This window comes from Macrobrachium rosenbergii, chromosome 16, assembly GCF_040412425.1.
Source record: "Macrobrachium rosenbergii isolate ZJJX-2024 chromosome 16, ASM4041242v1, whole genome shotgun sequence".
In the NCBI taxonomy this organism is placed as follows: domain Eukaryota; kingdom Metazoa; phylum Arthropoda; class Malacostraca; order Decapoda; family Palaemonidae; genus Macrobrachium; species Macrobrachium rosenbergii.
The window spans coordinates 31,411,632-31,428,038 of record NC_089756.1 but is presented as its reverse complement, the minus strand read 5'-3'; the positions used below and the strand labels follow the sequence as shown (position 1 = coordinate 31,428,038).

Here is a 16,407-nt window from a genome sequence, read left to right as displayed (position 1 = left end):
TATTTCTAAGCCATTATCGTATTACTTCGATAATGGCTTAGAAATAAGGTCGAAAGCCCGTCAGGATTAATTCCCAGTCTATAATTTTCCCAGTGGTAATAATGACACACATGTATATATATATGTGTGTGTATACATATGTATGTATATATATACATATACTTCTTCTTCTTCTTCGCCTTTAACGTGCATTTTTCCCATTATTATATACATATGTTTGATATATATACATACATATAGCAGCGAGAACTCACAGTACTATAAGTATTTTGTTTATGTGTGTATTAGTCTGTACCATTTCCATCACTACTATAAGTATTACGTATACTCCTACCATTTCCCTTTGCTGTTATAATTGTAAAGTAATATTGGAAGTTTTGTTATCATGTAATTAGTCAGCTCATGTCTTTTTTAAAATAACATATGATAAGTATTCACATCCTCTAGTAGAATGTAAAAAGAGCAAAAATGCAAAAAAAAAAAAACATAACATTCTTGGGATTTTTATTTTCTGTAAAAGAAAGCTATTAATGAGATGGCTTTTTGTCTGTCTCTCCGCCCTAAAATCTTAAAAACTACTGAAGATAGAGGGCTGCAAATTGGTATATTGATCATCCAGCTCCAATCATCAACATACCAAATTGCAGCCCTCCAGCCTCAATAGTTTTTATTTTATTTAATATTAAAGTTAGCCATGATCGTGCGTATGGCACCGCTGTAGGTGCCAACAACACAGGCCACCACCAGGCCGTGGCTGAGACGTTCATACAGCATTATATGCTGTACAGAAAACTCGACTGCACCGAAGAAACTTCGGCGCATTTTTTACTTGTTTTGAAAACACGACTCGCTTCGGAATTAAGGATACCCAAGAAGCATTTGTCCCGTAGCTCATTCGTAACTGTCTTGTTCCATGTTGCATTCAGACCAAACACCATCTGCCTGAAACGAAAGGTACTCAAAGCCATACTAACTGGGAAACTCAAATGAGCTTCTACGTATAAATACCGGCGAGTTGGACCCATTGGAATGTCTACAACGCATAAGTTGCACATGCCTGGATTCCAAGCAAAAGCTCGGAATACTTTAAGCAACAGGTATTAGATGCTGATAATCTTTATTCGTGAGGTTTTAAGCAATTATTTTTCCTAAGAGTTTGCTACCTCTTGCTTCCTGGTCTTTTGTTTTTTCTTACAAGCTTTAGTTTTAAGCAAATGTTTGTTTTTTTTTATCCATCAGGCTCATTTTGTTTCGTACTGATTTTATAGATATTTTCAGCTTTCAAAGCAAAGTGTTATATTTTCTAGTTACGTCAGAAATTTGAAAGAAAGGACGTAATTATAAATCTGTTTGTTCATAAGAAATGAGAGCTTTTTATTTTCTGTAAAACTGCTAGTAATTGAAAAGAGGGCATTTACCATTATTTTGTAAGGAGGGAATGAAAGATCTAAGTTTTCACTTGAAATTCTTGCAAAGACTTCATGCAAAGCCTTTATTTTGTCAATTTCTTTTTATGTAACTAAATGATCTGCTATTGACAAATATTGGTCCAATATTAGTCAAATTTTATATAATATTATCCAATTAAATTATTATTTCTGACAAAAAGGGCATTTTGGCTATGAAAAAGAAAAAGGGACGGGGCTCAAGAACCGCCCCCCGCCCCCTACCTTGTGAACGCCCCTGCTATCAATGTTTCTTTCCTACAGCATTCTGCTAATAATATGGATTACCTCTGGCAATATGGGCTTGACTCATCACCATCTATGTTTAGCAGTGAATTATCTCTATTTTTTTCTCTAGCTGTAACTGTGAATATTTTGAGTGAAATAATATTTTTATTGTTGTTATTGATCTGAGCTTCATACGTAACTTTTTTTTTAACCAAGGGTTGTTCTTTATGAAACTCTTGGTAGCACCCTAAATTTCTGCCGTACTTCAATTAACTTTTTAGTTTTACACATTTAGTTTTAAAGAAATATATTATTAGTAAAATATTAACATCATAAAACTTTATATCTATGGTACTGACCGTTAATTTTTTAAAAAAATTAATCATCCAAACAATACTCAACGCTGCAAACGGTAACAGTACACATTGGAGTTTGAAAATCCTTAATGGCGGGAAAGAGATGTAGTCGATACATCTTCCCATTATTATATATCGAACAATGAGTGAGACATTTTGTGTGCAATGGATTTCCAAAGCTTTCTGACGGCCGTAGGCGACAAGAAGCGGTGTGAAGGCGAAGAACTTGTTCCAGGAAGGAAGTTTGGAGTCAAGTATCCCTCGGTTCGAAGGAGATCCCCGACGGTAGGCAGAGGCCTGTATGCTACGTGGTTCTATTATCTTCAGGGTAAAAGTTCGAACTCCAGTTCCACATGAGAGCTAGTACTAAACAGTGATTTATCTAAACTGTTCCGCCGCGTTTAGTACTAGTTCCGCCGCATTAGACTTTGAGGGTCAAATGTATTTTGCCGTGTTTAGTCCTAGACCAGGGGGTCAAATGTATTTTTGCTGTGTTTAGTACTAGCCTGTGTTTCAAATGTATTAGACTGTTGAGGGTCAAATGTATTTTGCCGTGTTTAGTACTAGCCTGTGGGGTGTCACCGGTTTAGGCCTGGGGGGTCAAATGTATTTTGCCTGTTTAGTGTTTCAAAAGTATTTTGCCAGTACTAGCCTGTTTAGGTGGGTCAAATGTATTTCGCCGTGTTTAAGACTAGCCTGTGGTGGGTCAAATGTATTTCGCCATGTTTAGGACTAGCCTGTGGTTGTCAAATGTATTTTGCCGTGTTTAGTACTAGCCTGTGGGGTGTGAAAAATATTTTGCCATGTTTAGTACTAGCCCGTGGGGTGTCAAATGTATTTTGCTGTGTTTAGTACTAGCCTGTGGGTGTCAAATTTTGCCATGTTTAGTACTGCCCATGTGTTTAAATGTACTGTGTTTAGGACTAGCCTGTGGGTGTCAAATGTATTTTGCTGTGTTTAGTACTAGCCTGTGGGGGTCAAATGTATTTTGCAAACTGTATTTTCGCTGTGTTTAGTACTAGCCTGTGGGGGGTCAAATGTATTTTGCCATGTTTAGTACTAGCCCCTTGGGGACCAAATGTCCCTAAGTGCATTTTGCAAAATTGAAACTTAGAAAAAACTCATTAATTATTTACATATATTTTATTCTGGTAAATATTAGTGTGCAAGAATTATGTATATAGAATATTCTTCCCATTTCTTTATGAAGATTCAAAATATATAATAAAATATCGAGTATCCTAGTCTAGGGGTGTTCAGACTGGAAACGAAAATCATCCACCTTCAGGCCTAGGATAGCCTAGTCTAGATATGATTAGCCCATTGCCATAGAGTAAGCTAATGAATTCCCCCGATTATCCTGTACGATTAAGATAACATATCCGTTGGTAACTGGAATTAGAGTATTTTAGTCTACGCTTAATTTTCTTAATTCACATTCATTAGGTTTACGCCTAAGTGAGCTGGCTGTCAAATGAATGAAATTAAAAAAGTTAATTGTGGCCTAGACTAGGCTATGTGGTATTATTTTAGAAGTTGCCAATACACGATATGAAATTGTAACCTACATTTTTGAAAAGAGCTCTTCATTCTTGTTATTTTGAACCCCATAAGCACTATGGGCAAATGATAAATAAATTAATCAAATTATGACTTATAAGGTAAGACAATACCGCCCCACCCCCTCCATAGCTAATATGGCAAAATTTGAACCAGTAAACACCCCCAGGTTACGTTGGTTTGGTATTTTTAGGTTCTTTTAGTGCCCTGTCATTTCCTAGCCATTTTTGCATGAAAAACCCAAAATGATTTTTCATGCAAAAATGGTTGGCTGGAGTCTTATTGGCAACTTATAAAATTTTACTGAATTTTATTGCTGGAGGCTAAATTAAATGTTTAAAAGTTTTTACTTTCATCCCCCAAGGGGTTGGTACTAAACGCAGTGCCCATTTTGCACTTGAACTGGTAGTTACTGAATGAGAAGGGTCTATAATTTTACAAGACCTTTCTCCCCATCTTTGTTTGATATAGGGGATAGGGAATCAGCCTAATGTGGATTAACTAATTATCAGTAAAAACAAGTTTGGAATATCTAAAAATAACATATTAAAAGATTTAAAACTGTATTTATTACCTGAATAAATAGTTTTATTGTAAATATTTACCAAATTTCCTCCACCCCCTTGTTTTCCTCTAAACACCTGTTTCTAGATGGACAGGCGTTTGAAGGGCCGTAGACCACTGGGGAAACAGAGATTTTAGGGTGAGAATAATGAATGAATAACTTAGTGCTAGGATAAGCATAGTTCACTATCCTATTGCTGTCAGGTAGTGAAATAGGCCTACACGAGTCAAACAAGAGCATCAGTTCAAAAAATGTGGTCCACATTTGTAGGCTACCCTGATCATGAAAAATCCTCAAGGGTAAGTTCACTACCGGTAGGCTAAAAATGAGGATGTCATATCATTGGTAATTATAAGATAGGCTTCATCCCAGCAGGAAGTAAGATGCATAATCCAATGTGACTTGGGGACTTTGTTGGGTAGTACCATCAGTGCACCTCATGTGGTGCACTGCAGGCATTACTTAAGGTTCTTGTAGCATCCCTTTGGCCCATAGCTGCAACCCCTTTTATTCATTTTATTGTACCTTCATTCCTATTCTCTTTCTTCCATCTTACTTTCCACCTTCTCCTAAACAAGTGATTTCATAGTGCATTTGCAAGATTTTCCTCCTGTTACACCTTTCAAACCTTTATGCTGTCAATTTCTGTTTCATCACTGAATGACCCCATAGGTCCCAGCTCTTGACCTTTGGCCTAAATTTTATATTCTGCTATTCTGTTCTCAATCACTACCAGAAGGGTCTTTTGGTCTTGGAAGTTTGGGGTATCAGATTAATTAAGCAGCCTTGAGCATGAGGTATGCTATATCTTGTAGTATCCTCCATTCTCTGGTAGTAGAAGATATATACTCTCAAAAATGCTGATTCTAAGTTCCCTTAGGAAGTAATGTAAACTTTTGAAATCTTTCCACAGGTGCCTGATTGTTTTAGTATGTGTACATGTGTGGGGAACCTAAAAGTTCTTATAAATGCTATTGTGGAAAAGCCACATGAATAAAATTTCACATCCTGAAAACCTTCACTGAATGATTACAAGCCACTAGTTGACCCGAGTGTGCATTTTGAGACAGCAAAAGCGACTAAATGCACATGGTTTGAGAAAGCTATAGCTTTTGCATTTTTTTTTTATCAAGAATAATGTCACTTCTTGATTAGAGGTGGTTACCCAGTAAACAGCAACTCATTAAAAAAAAAAAAGGCTGTGCCATTGGTAGCTTTATTGAAAAAAGAAATTTGTGGTAAACAGGATTGAGAAATTTATGTTCTCAGTCAAGTAATGCCCTTCAAAAGTAGATTCATTGGTTTCCCAAAGCTGAAACCTAGAGAATAAATATCATATACTGTATACACTGTATAGAAACTGGCTCTTTGTATGGAATTACTTTTTCATAACCAGTATGCTTGGTCTTGTATACTTAAATTTGTGATTGGAAGTGAGTGAATTGTATTTACTGCTGATAGGAACTGGTCACAGTTTCTCGAACACTGAAATACTGAACACTTGAAATGTTTCTTTATTACTGTCTCTGTTCCAAAGTATTGTCCTTCTATTTCTAGGATTATGTAGTTGGTGATGGAAATGATAGTCTTTTATCTCAAGATTTTAATTGGGAGGAACATAAACCACCAGTTGTGCCTGAAACAGAGAACCACGATTCTTCTTGCAACAATCTTGTTGATGATTTCAAGGTGCCCAAAGGGAGAATCCCCATCAGTAATTTTAAAAGCAGGTAATATTGGTAAAATTGTTTTATTACTAAATTGTTTTAGAATAGTAATTTGCTAGTACAATATGTTTATTTGTATCTACATGTATAAACTGGTTAATTTTTACACATACAAACTGTTTTTTGTTGCTAAGGAAGTACAAACCATCCACTGAACTTGGTAGCAAGGTGGTTACCTGGTTAAGATGGGTGAGTGGTGGAGTACCCCTTGTCACACAGTATGTGGAGAGAAGGCCCTGTGGTAGTAGTGGCCTGTGGCTTTAAAAAGTGGTATGATTACAACACTTTCTAAAAGATAAAATATAGAATTTATTAAAAAACCAAAACACGATGCCTTCACTTGGGCCTGGTGTAGCTCATAGATGTGGCTTGCCCCAATTTAACAGTGGGTCTTTCTAACTGTAACACTGTGTTCTCTTTTCTGCTTGAGACAGTAGTTGGGAAACATTGTAACTAGCACGCTTCAAAGCATAAAAATCAGGAAAATTTCACTATGTAAATACTGTAAATGTATGTTGTTTCAAAATAAACCTATGTATGAGTTTAACATATGCATTGTCACTGCTTCTGGAACATAAGAGAAAATTCAAGAATATTTTTCTCATTATTGCAACAGAAAATGGTGTTGGGGAAACCATACGAAAGAAAAATGATAATCTCATAACTTGTATTTTGACACCTTTCTCACCTTACATCGCACCTCACTTTTTCTTTTGACTGTTGAGAAGAGCAGTTGTGCTGCACTGATACACTTCTTGTCGCTTGGTCATTGATTATGGATGAGTAGTCTGTTCCTTTGTTTTTGGCCTATTAATCTTTTGCCTGCTTTGTTCTTGTGTTTTGTTTGAGTGTGGAGAAAAAAACAGAACCAACACTGTTGCGAAAGGCATGGGTGTCCTTTTGGGTGTTTCGTGTCTCCCACAATAGTTGACCTCCAAAGGTTTTGTTCCTTTTGTACAGGGAAGGCATGTACTCATGCATTCCCCTGCAAGGAGTGTGCTGCTGGTCTTCCTGGGAGAAGTTTTGTAAGTGCAGAAAGAATGATACAAGGTGTTTGCTGCTTCATGAGGAGTGAGAATATGCCTCCAACTCCTAGTTCTTATCTTTCTCCCTCTTCCATTCCTATCCCCCTGCCTATTAGTAGTGCTGTCCCTCCTTGGAGTTTGACAGCTTTTGGCAGTGGTGCCCCATCATGTCACCTGATTTTGACATTCAAGATACAATACCAACTTCAGTCGAGTCATTAAGACATGAGGCATTTTGATGTTAAAACAGTTCTTGTTGAATATTAAGTGAGAAATTTACCATTATTAACTTCTGGTTTTTCTTTACATTGTTTAATTATTGTACATAAATTTATTGTAATATAAAGACAGCAAAATATTTTACTATTAAACAACTTGCTGTACAGTGTATGTGTATGATTGACATTGTAGGGTTGCTTACAGGAGTTTATAGGGTGTCTAGATCATTTTTTGAAGGGCTTATTCAGCCTAGATCATTTTTGACTCAAGTCTTGTGTCTTGAAACCAGTTAAGACATCATCTGTGGAGTACTTGTGAAAGATCTTGCACTTAACATCCTTAGTCCCTGTAGGGGGCTAGTGTCGTTGGTGTACCTCATGTGGTGGACTGTAGGCATTAATTAAGATTCTTTTGCAGCATCCCTTCGGTCCCTAGCTGCAACACCTTTCATTCCTTTTACTGTACCTTCATTCATATTCTCTTTCTTCCATTTTACTTTGCACCCTCTCCTAACAATTGATTGACAGTGCAACTGCGAGGTTTTCCTCCTGTTGCACCTTTCAAGCCTTTTTACTGTCAATTTCAGTTTCAGTCCTGAATTACCTTCAGCCAAAACTATATTCCATTCCAACATCCTTGGTAGCCTTGGTGGTCCATCTTTCACAGCACTTCTGGACACCTTGACAGAAGAGAAAAAGGAGCTATCACTGATACCTTCCTTTCTGTGGTGTCTGCTGCTGTCTGTGGCTGCTGCTCATAGGGAGGATCCTCCTGTTGCAGAACCTCTGGTTGGTACTACAGTCTTCTTTAGTTCTGGCCTTGACCTTCCCATCAGTGTGTAAAATTGGCAAGATTCAGGAGAGGAAAGGGAAGAAATGCTGTAGGCATTCTTCTTCTTTGTCCTCCTTCCCATCCCTGGACTCTCTTCCACCAGTTGAAAAAGAAGGGGAAGTGTTAGGCCACTCACAAGAAGTCCAGTCAGACTCATCACGTGTGCTTGTCCTTCTCAGAGAGAGGGGCTTGTGGTCACAAACACTTGACCATCATGCCTCTGGCAAGGCAACTGCTGCTGCACATATCAGCTGATTTTATTTTATTTATTTTACACTTGTAATTTACAATTTATTTAACTATATAAACTTCACTTCCTTTGTTTCAAGGAAGTAAATATTCAGGAAAATATTGTCATTGTTTTGATGAGGTGTCTAATTTTTGTATGTATGCAGTAATTATTTTATTCTGTAAATTATATGAAATGTAAGTTGTAGCTTTATTTTCTATTATGGCCATCTAAAACAGTGATCCTTAACGTTAGTCATTTTAATATTACAGGCTTGAGATTCAAGGACTTATGCATCCTGATGACTGGATGAATAAGAGCAAAAAGAGGAGAAAAGCAAAGGAGACCAAAGGGGTCACTAGCAAAGGTAACTTGTGAAATGATTTAGTTGGTTCTTGTAAGAGTGTACTGTTATTAAGATAATACTAAATGTCTGAAGTACAGTATTTGTGAAAACACAAACCTTTGGTTTACAAAAGCCTTTAGTTGTCTTTGAATCATTCCTAAACTAGTCAGCATTGTTCATATGTAAACTTAATTTCTTGTTGGTAAGTCTTATGTGGCATTTTCAAAGAAGTAGTAGATCAGTGATGATTGATGATGATAAGCTGCAGATAAAGTTGTCTGCTCTCATTATATGATACAAATTTTAATACTGCACAAATGGATGCCTGGTTCAGCCAGACAATGTGTCCACTTTCATGTCTGCATTATATGGCGGTATTAGGAAGGTATATTGTTGGAGTGCAGTTTTTAGGGGCCCTTCACATGAAGCAACTAGTTGCCATGTCTGCGACTACTTTCTCAGTTGTTGCTTCAACAGCAATGTCTCCTGTTCCAGCCTTGGTCACCCTACAAGATCAGAGACAGCCAGGGCGCAGAGACAAGGTGTGTTTTCCTCTTGTTGGATGAATCCAGCTTGTGCCCTTGGGATCTTATGAGTCCTGATGGCCTCATTCCTTCTATAACTATGGAAGTTAAGTAGCAAGCCTTTGTAAAGTGAGCACATGAGAAATGGTGAACAGAGCAAGCTTTTGTGAAGTGAGCACATGAGAAATTGTGAACAGAGCTGTTTACAGCACTAGTTTCATGGAGAGCAAATGACACATAATGGGTGAGACTGCCTTCTATTGTCTGGCAGTCAAAAAATTGGTGCACCTGGGAACATTTGGGACAGGAATATATTTGCATACAAATGAGGAATAGGGTTGTGATGAAACAAATAGTGTTTTCAATTTTTTCCCATAAACTCATTACTGTATGTGCAATGCTCTTAATGGGAGTTCCTTCCCACCTCTGCTGTTTCTCACAGCTCATGGGTCAGAGAGTAGGGATATTAACTGCAATTGCATTTTGGAACCTGAGGATTCACTGGCTAATGCATGGTGATGACTGCTATCTTGTTCCTTTATTTCAGAGAGTGTGTAGCAACGAGACACATTTGTGATCATGAAAATGGTTAATTGTAAGTATTGTAATGGGTTTGTATGAAAAAGTAAGTTTTTAGAATAAATACTTTGCTCAACTAAGAAGTTCTTGAGTTAAGAATGTAAGGACAGTGATCAGTTACTGATATTTTGTTACGAACAGGTGAACCACATGACATTGCAACTCTCATAAAGAATAAGCACCAGTTGATGTATGGGGATGACTTCCAGCCATCACAGGCATTAGAACCAAACCAGAATTCCCAACACCTGCCAGCATTGAACTCAGTCGATTATGGAGCAGGTGTGGCCAGAGACAGTCTTACGGTGAATGGGACAGACATGAATACTACTTCAAACTTGACCAGGTTTAATGAGACTCCTTTTATGAATCTTTCTCATAATTATTCTTCTAGACCGTTAATGGCTCTCCCTTTGAATTTGGGTTACAATTCAAGCGGTCCCTCTATGTATCCATGTTTTCCAGTGAGTATTTCTTTAATATGTTTTATTTATATTTGATGATTGAGAATTTACAGTGAATTGAAAGATGATTAGTCATTTCAGCATGTCATCTGTACCAAAAGAAATATCTGAAGGGAAGTTGTCATTCATGAACCAAGTATGAACATGATATAAAGTACTCTCATTTTTATAATGATAAAAAAGAATGTTGTTGTTTTAAAAGATAAAAGTAAACTTAGTGGAACCTTTCAAGTTATTTTAAACTAAGTGCTTTTATGAAAACAAATTATTTTGTACCTAAAAGTATGATTTGTTGTGAAAATAGTAAAGCTGACTGTTATTAGGCAATTGAATGAGCCTATTGTCAGCTGGAAATCCTGTACTTTATGTAATTTTGCTTATTTTCCATTACAAATCACTTCTGTTCACTGGGTATCATGTCCTAACGAAATAGCTTTTACTATATGAAACCATTGATGTTAGGGATGACATTGTATTCATTACTGAAATTAGTAAAAAGTATTAAAATAACTGTTTTAATTAGCTCATAAAAATAAAGATTGTTAGAGATATTAAATTGCCAAGTTGCTGATGTTGCTGGTAACCTCATGTCAGTAACCTGAGCTGTTGGGATAGTATCTCATATTTTGCATTACAGTAACTGTTTGATTTTATTACTGTGTATACAGCACTCTTTTATAGCTGATATGTTCAATTTCTGCTCAACAGAGTATTACCTCAGGGCTCTCAGAAGGAACTATGGAAGTGCTACACTCCACTGAATGGAAGGCAAAAAACGATTCGACTGTCTTCGGGTCTTTGATTAGTAATGACTATTATACACCAGATGGTGGTCCTAGAAGTAGCTTTGTTTGCCAGAGAAATGAAGTCTCTGGTGCATTTATTCCCTTAAATTTAGATGGACTTGAGGATTTTCCTAGTAATGGTAGTCACAGCTGCCATCCAGACACCTTCCAGCATTTAAGTGGTGTTCATGGATCCTTTAACAATAGAGGTTTGGTGTCATTAGATGACTGTGACCAGATTTTTAAGAATGATTCTTCAATTGCAAATAACCTCTCAGCATGGGGAGACCAAGAAAGAATGCAGAACCCTCTCGAGGATATCACTAATTATGATGACAGAGAGCTTGACAAGGCTGGTCTAGAACCACTGCATAATGGTAGACAGGATTGGACAAACTCAAAAAACCATTGCCAAACAAGTTTTATGCCGGGTTCATATTCTCCAGTGCTTGGATCATCGATCCATTTAACTAAAAGAAAACGTTATTCAAGATCAGTCAAATCAGCTTTAAATGCTATGAAGGAAAATATAGTCAGCTATTGTAATGACAATTCATCACATATTCATGGAGAAAGTAATTCCTTGTCAAGAACTCTTAATCCTTCATCTAGTAGGTGCTTTGCAAAATCTCCCATTCAGCTTGAAAACACATTAAGGAAAGTTTCTTTCAATGATGATCATGAAGTTGAATCTTATTTACAAAAGAATGGAGACGCGAAGGATTCATGTAACTATTTTCCAGCAACTTTTGATGAGCAACAGACATGCCGTTCACCTGATCTCTTTGCTTCTCAGGACCCTCTGTTTTATAACTATGAGAGGGACATCTTTGTGAAGGATGATGCAAATGAGTTGTTCTCTAACAGCCATTCAGGAAATACACACACTACCAGAGTGCATCAGACGACACGTGCGACGAGTGTTTTCCTGGCAATCAGGCAGCTCTCCAAGGAAGTAATGTAGATAACAAAATTGCTGATGACTGTAAGACAACTGACAAAAACAATGTGAAGCTTGATGAAAAAATTAACCTGGCTGATGGTAATACCCCTCCGGATTCAGCCACAGAATTTTCGCCAAAATTCTCTGTTGTGCGTACGGAGGTAAGACTGATGAAGGGTTATCTTGTTGAAGTGTCTTTAGACTTTATTTAACTGATGTATTATGAGTATAAAGTTCAAAAAAGAATTGAAATTGTTTCCAAGGAGTTGCTGAGCATTTTTTCTTAAACAATAATTTTTATTCAGTTACTGATCATCCTATTCTTTGGGTTATTATAATGATGATGCTTAATCAGACCAATGAGGTGCATTAATTAAAAACATAACCTTGAAATGGAATTTTTTCCTTTACTCATTATTAATAAGTAATTTAACCAGACCTCACCCCTTTTTATTTACCTCTCACAGGGCTGGCCCAAAGGATTTGTCTTGATTAATGATAAGGTTAACTTTATTGGTTGAATTACAGCTCTTTTAGAATCCTTTGGTCAAACAAGAATGACCAAGCTTGTTATGTGTCAGAATTATTTTTGCGCATCAGTGCCTTTGATGTGATGAATTCAGTATTCTGACATCAGGCTGGATTTGTTTTAATTATTCTGTCATGTTCATTGTTCTTTATGTTCTGCCATTAATGATTATAATAGGTTTTAGAGATGTTATATAATCACTGATAGAAGTATCCCTGTGTGAGTTTGTCCTAGTAGTTGCAGCTTTAGGCCTCTTGATTGGCCTTTTTTATTTCCTTATATATGTCTACATGCGCAGCAATTTAACATACAGTATTTCTATATTTTTACCATCTTTGTATAATATGTGAAGTGAAATCTTTATTTGTTTTGCAAGGGTATTCTTTTGGATTATGATTTTTAAAAATTTCCATAGCACTTCTAGAATTGCTAAAACATACAAATTTCTGTTGTATACCTTCAGTAATTTTAGTGACAGATCCTGTTGCACAATGCTGCTGTGAAAACAGAAACAATGTTGGGTATATTTTGCTGTTTTTCTGACTTCGTTAGGTGATCAAGCAGGCCCTTGCCTCTTTTGAAGAGGTCAGCCTCCCTTCTCGCCTGAGAGCACAGGAATTCGGGTATGGGGCCATCCTTTTCTTTTCAGAAGTTTTCAGAATTTCAGATAATGAGCGCAGGGATGTGTGTGAGTTAGAAGAGTATCTCAAGCAAGTACTTAAGCCTAGTGTAAGTGTAGAGTGACTGGACTGTTTCCCTGCTATCACTTTTCAAGAGCTGTGTATGAGCTGGAATTTAATTACACACCAAGCATCCAATCTTAGTTGTAGTTACTAGGAAGGGGGGGGATAAATGATGTAGAGCTTATTCTGAACCCATTTCTTGGTAATAGCCAGAATTAGCTTTCCAATATGAATTTTATTTCAGGAGATGTTATGGTTTTCCACATATCTTTCCTCACATGAGCACCCTCTCATAGTAGATGGGTACTCTGTCCCAGGGCCCTACCACTCTGGTCAACCTATTTCAAAGGACTGGTAGGAAGTTACATGAGTCATGACATCCTCTGCTTGCAAGACAACCAGGAGCATGGCAATTCTGTGGTGTTTTCAACTCCAGTCTGTTGCAGGAACTACCCATCACTTAAGGGATGAGTCTTCTTCAGAAAATGCAAATTTTTGTATTTCAGAAGAAACAAATAAATTTTATGAGTAATTTGTGTTTTCCAAGGTATCTGAGGTATTCAAACCAGAGTAGTAAGATGTTCTTGGGTTCAATAATTTTTATAAATAAAAAATGTGAACCATAGCTTTTACTTTCCATGGACAATTTCGAACTGCTAAATGTGATTGTGATTAATTCTCTTATGTAAGAAATTTACAGTGATGAAATGATTTCAGGATGCTTACCATTCTCAGAAAGGTGTAGTACGAGTCAGTACGCTAGAAGGCGAAATGATCATTAATCCAGAACATTGGAGATTGGCTCACAAGTTTACTGGTTTATTTGGTCGAAAGGTAAGGTTTTCTCAGTATCTTATTTGGTTTGTTTACATAGGAAATCCTTTAGAAGACAAGTAATATTCATAATTACCCATTTCTTCAAAAGTTTAGCACCCCACATAAAAATAACTTTCCTCATTATATGCCTAATCCTTAATCTCTGAGATTGCCGTCTCTTTTCTGTCTTTGAACACCACATCTCCCAGCAAGTAGTTTGTAATATGATCTTCCCAGTTCACATCAGAAGTGAATCGTATTATTTTAAAATCGTAGCTTCAGAATCACATCTATATTCTTTTGTAAGTCTCTGTTGCATGGAGTAGCAGAAGCCCTCTATGAGTTTGTATACTTTTGTACTGTTTATCTTGAAATATGTATGTACCCCTTAACATCATTTAGTGCACAGTACTGTGTTCACCCCCAGGGGTATTGTATTAGAAAAAATAAGAAATTAGGTATTTGCATGCAGGAAGGGAATGAATTACCACTTTCATTTAGTCTGGGTGAGCAGCATTTATCTATAAGGCTAACTAGTTTAGCTGTTACTGTGTTCATATTTTTTGTAGGTTTTGAGGAATTATAATTGTATGGTAATATTAGCTAAATTATACTTTGTTTAGATTACTTATGTTTTAGAGGTGAATTTATAAGTTGTTTTCTTTACCAGTAAAAGATGGATGTTATATAAGGAAGGTAACTCAACATTTCAAATTTCTGCTTTTTTCATAAATATGCCCAATAAGTAACTGCTACTTGGATTTTCATAAGGCAATTTTTTTTTATAAATGAAAACTAAATTTTTGCTTCCTAATAAGTGTTGTATCACCAATAAGTCATTGTTACTTGGATTTTCATAAGGCATTTTTTCTGTAAGTGAAAACTAGTTACTGCTTCAAAAGTATTTCTACCAGATTTTAACGGATATAAACATAGTCATGAATGTCTTATTTACACCCCCAGGCTGAACTTCTCTCTCAGAACATCATTATAACCCCAGGAAATAATGAACTTGATAAGCCTCGCAGGTTGACAACAACAGAAGAGCTTCTGGAGCTTTACACAAGCTCTTGATTATCATACAGTACTTCTCAAGAAATTTAGTCCTTACTAGGGTAATTATTTATTTATTTATGCGTTTATGAGGCTATGTGTAATTTATGAGTTTTCATTTGTTTCCTTATTAGGAAATACTACCATTCAGGCTTACTAGACTATATTCATTGGATACTTAAAATTTATTCATATTCAGACAATTTTGCCTAAAAAATATTGGGTCATATTCAATTTGCTTCCAGACTTTACACAGTGGAGAGGATAATGACAAGGGCAGTGTTTTAAGTAGCAGCACACTTTGAAACTTGTGGCTTAGGACTACTTCCAAAAAAAAATGTCTAAGAAGGAAGGCTGAGTTTACCTACTTTTGCATGAAAACATTTGAGTCAGGCAGTTTGGATTTAGTCATTTTAACAGAGAGGTTATACTGTCTGACTTGACAGAATGTAATTGATCTTTATACCTGCTGTTTAATTAGTGTTTATTTGAATACATTTTGTCATGAAAATGTATGGAAAAAAGGTAGCAGTGTTGGAACTTGTAGTAGCATGCAATTTTTCTTGTTGGGAATTTGATAAATTGAATGTAATATTTTGAAAACTGTAAATTGCTCGGTATTTTGAAAACTAAGTTGCTTGGTAATGCGATAGGATACATATTACTCAGGCTTACTACCTTATCTTGATTATGTTACTGATTTTATTTTGTTTTTTTATTAATGCTTAATGTTTTCCGATCTGGGCATTGTTTTGCAGTTTGCTTATATATATGTTTTGTGTTTTATGAGTTTTCTGTTTCTTGTGACCTGATATGCATATTTGCTGTAAATCAAGTCAGTATTCTGCTGTAAATCCAGTTATTATTTACATAGTGTATAAATTTTTATGAAGTCCATCTAGTTTATTTCATTTATTAAGCCTTTTTGGACCTCTAAGATTTTTTAGGCTTTTTTAAATCTGCATTTATTGAGGCTTGGTATAACCCCCTGTCTGAACAGAATTAGATTTAGGATGCAAATCATCATTAAATATGGTCTTATAAAGTGTGTATATTCACATCAGTATTTCAGCATATATGCAGCACTGATGATCACTGTTAGAAAGAGTTCAAGTATATAAAACTAGGTGACAAAATAAACAAAATATGTTAGTGCAATTGTTTTGAAATTGGAAGAATGTTCAGTTTTACCAACTTTAATTCTCATTAAAAATAGATACAGAAATTTTCATTTCTCTTTTCCTCACATTCTTTTCCATTACAAAACAGTGCTGTCAAGAGCCCCCCGCCCCGCCCCTGCTGATCTTCAGGTATTACTGTTCAGGTTTTCTAAGTTATCCTCCAGGATAACACAAATCAGATTCTTAATGGCTAACAAAGGCATAGAGGAAATATAAATTCATGAAGGGATTTTGCCACATAATGTTTTGAAAAACTGCACAGTAACTAACTACAGTATTTATTGTATATAGAAATACTTTACAATGCCTCTTTTCATAA

General features: G+C 36.1%; 1 protein-coding gene across 5 annotated transcripts; it reads left to right on the top strand.

The window, feature by feature from the left end:
• Nucleotides 1–2,090: 2,090 nt before the first annotated feature.
• Nucleotides 2,091–16,136, top strand: LOC136847275 (uncharacterized). Of its 5 annotated transcripts, none has more exons than XM_067118802.1 (8): nt 2,091–2,314; nt 5,712–5,884; nt 8,458–8,552; nt 9,776–10,098; nt 10,807–11,987; nt 13,756–13,872; nt 14,818–14,969; nt 15,153–16,136. In XM_067118802.1, exons 1-5 carry the CDS (start codon nt 2,195–2,197, stop codon nt 11,845–11,847), a joined length of 1,752 nt encoding a protein of 583 aa, XP_066974903.1. In that variant the 5' UTR covers nt 2,091–2,194; the 3' UTR covers nt 11,848–11,987; nt 13,756–13,872; nt 14,818–14,969; nt 15,153–16,136. The 5 variants fall into 5 exon arrangements, with proteins under 5 accessions (XP_066974903.1, XP_066974904.1, XP_066974906.1 ...); XM_067118805.1 differs by having other exon boundaries at nt 2,221–2,357; XM_067118803.1 differs by having other exon boundaries at nt 13,774–13,872; nt 14,818–16,136.
• The last annotated feature ends 271 nt before the right edge of the window (nt 16,137–16,407 follow it).

What these genes read in the sequence shown, in the direction of transcription:
- LOC136847275 (XM_067118803.1), top strand. Translation starts at nt 2,195, where the DNA reads ATGGATTTCCAAAGCTTTCTGACGGCCGTAGGCGACAAGAAGCGGTGT. An exon ending in ATCAGTAATTTTAAAAGCAG is followed by an intron (nt 5,885 to 8,457) that starts GTAATATTGGTA and finishes TTAATATTACAG; the next exon opens with GCTTGAGATTCAAGGACTTA. An exon ending in CAAAGGGGTCACTAGCAAAG is followed by an intron (nt 8,553 to 9,775) that starts GTAACTTGTGAA and finishes TGTTACGAACAG; the next exon opens with GTGAACCACATGACATTGCA.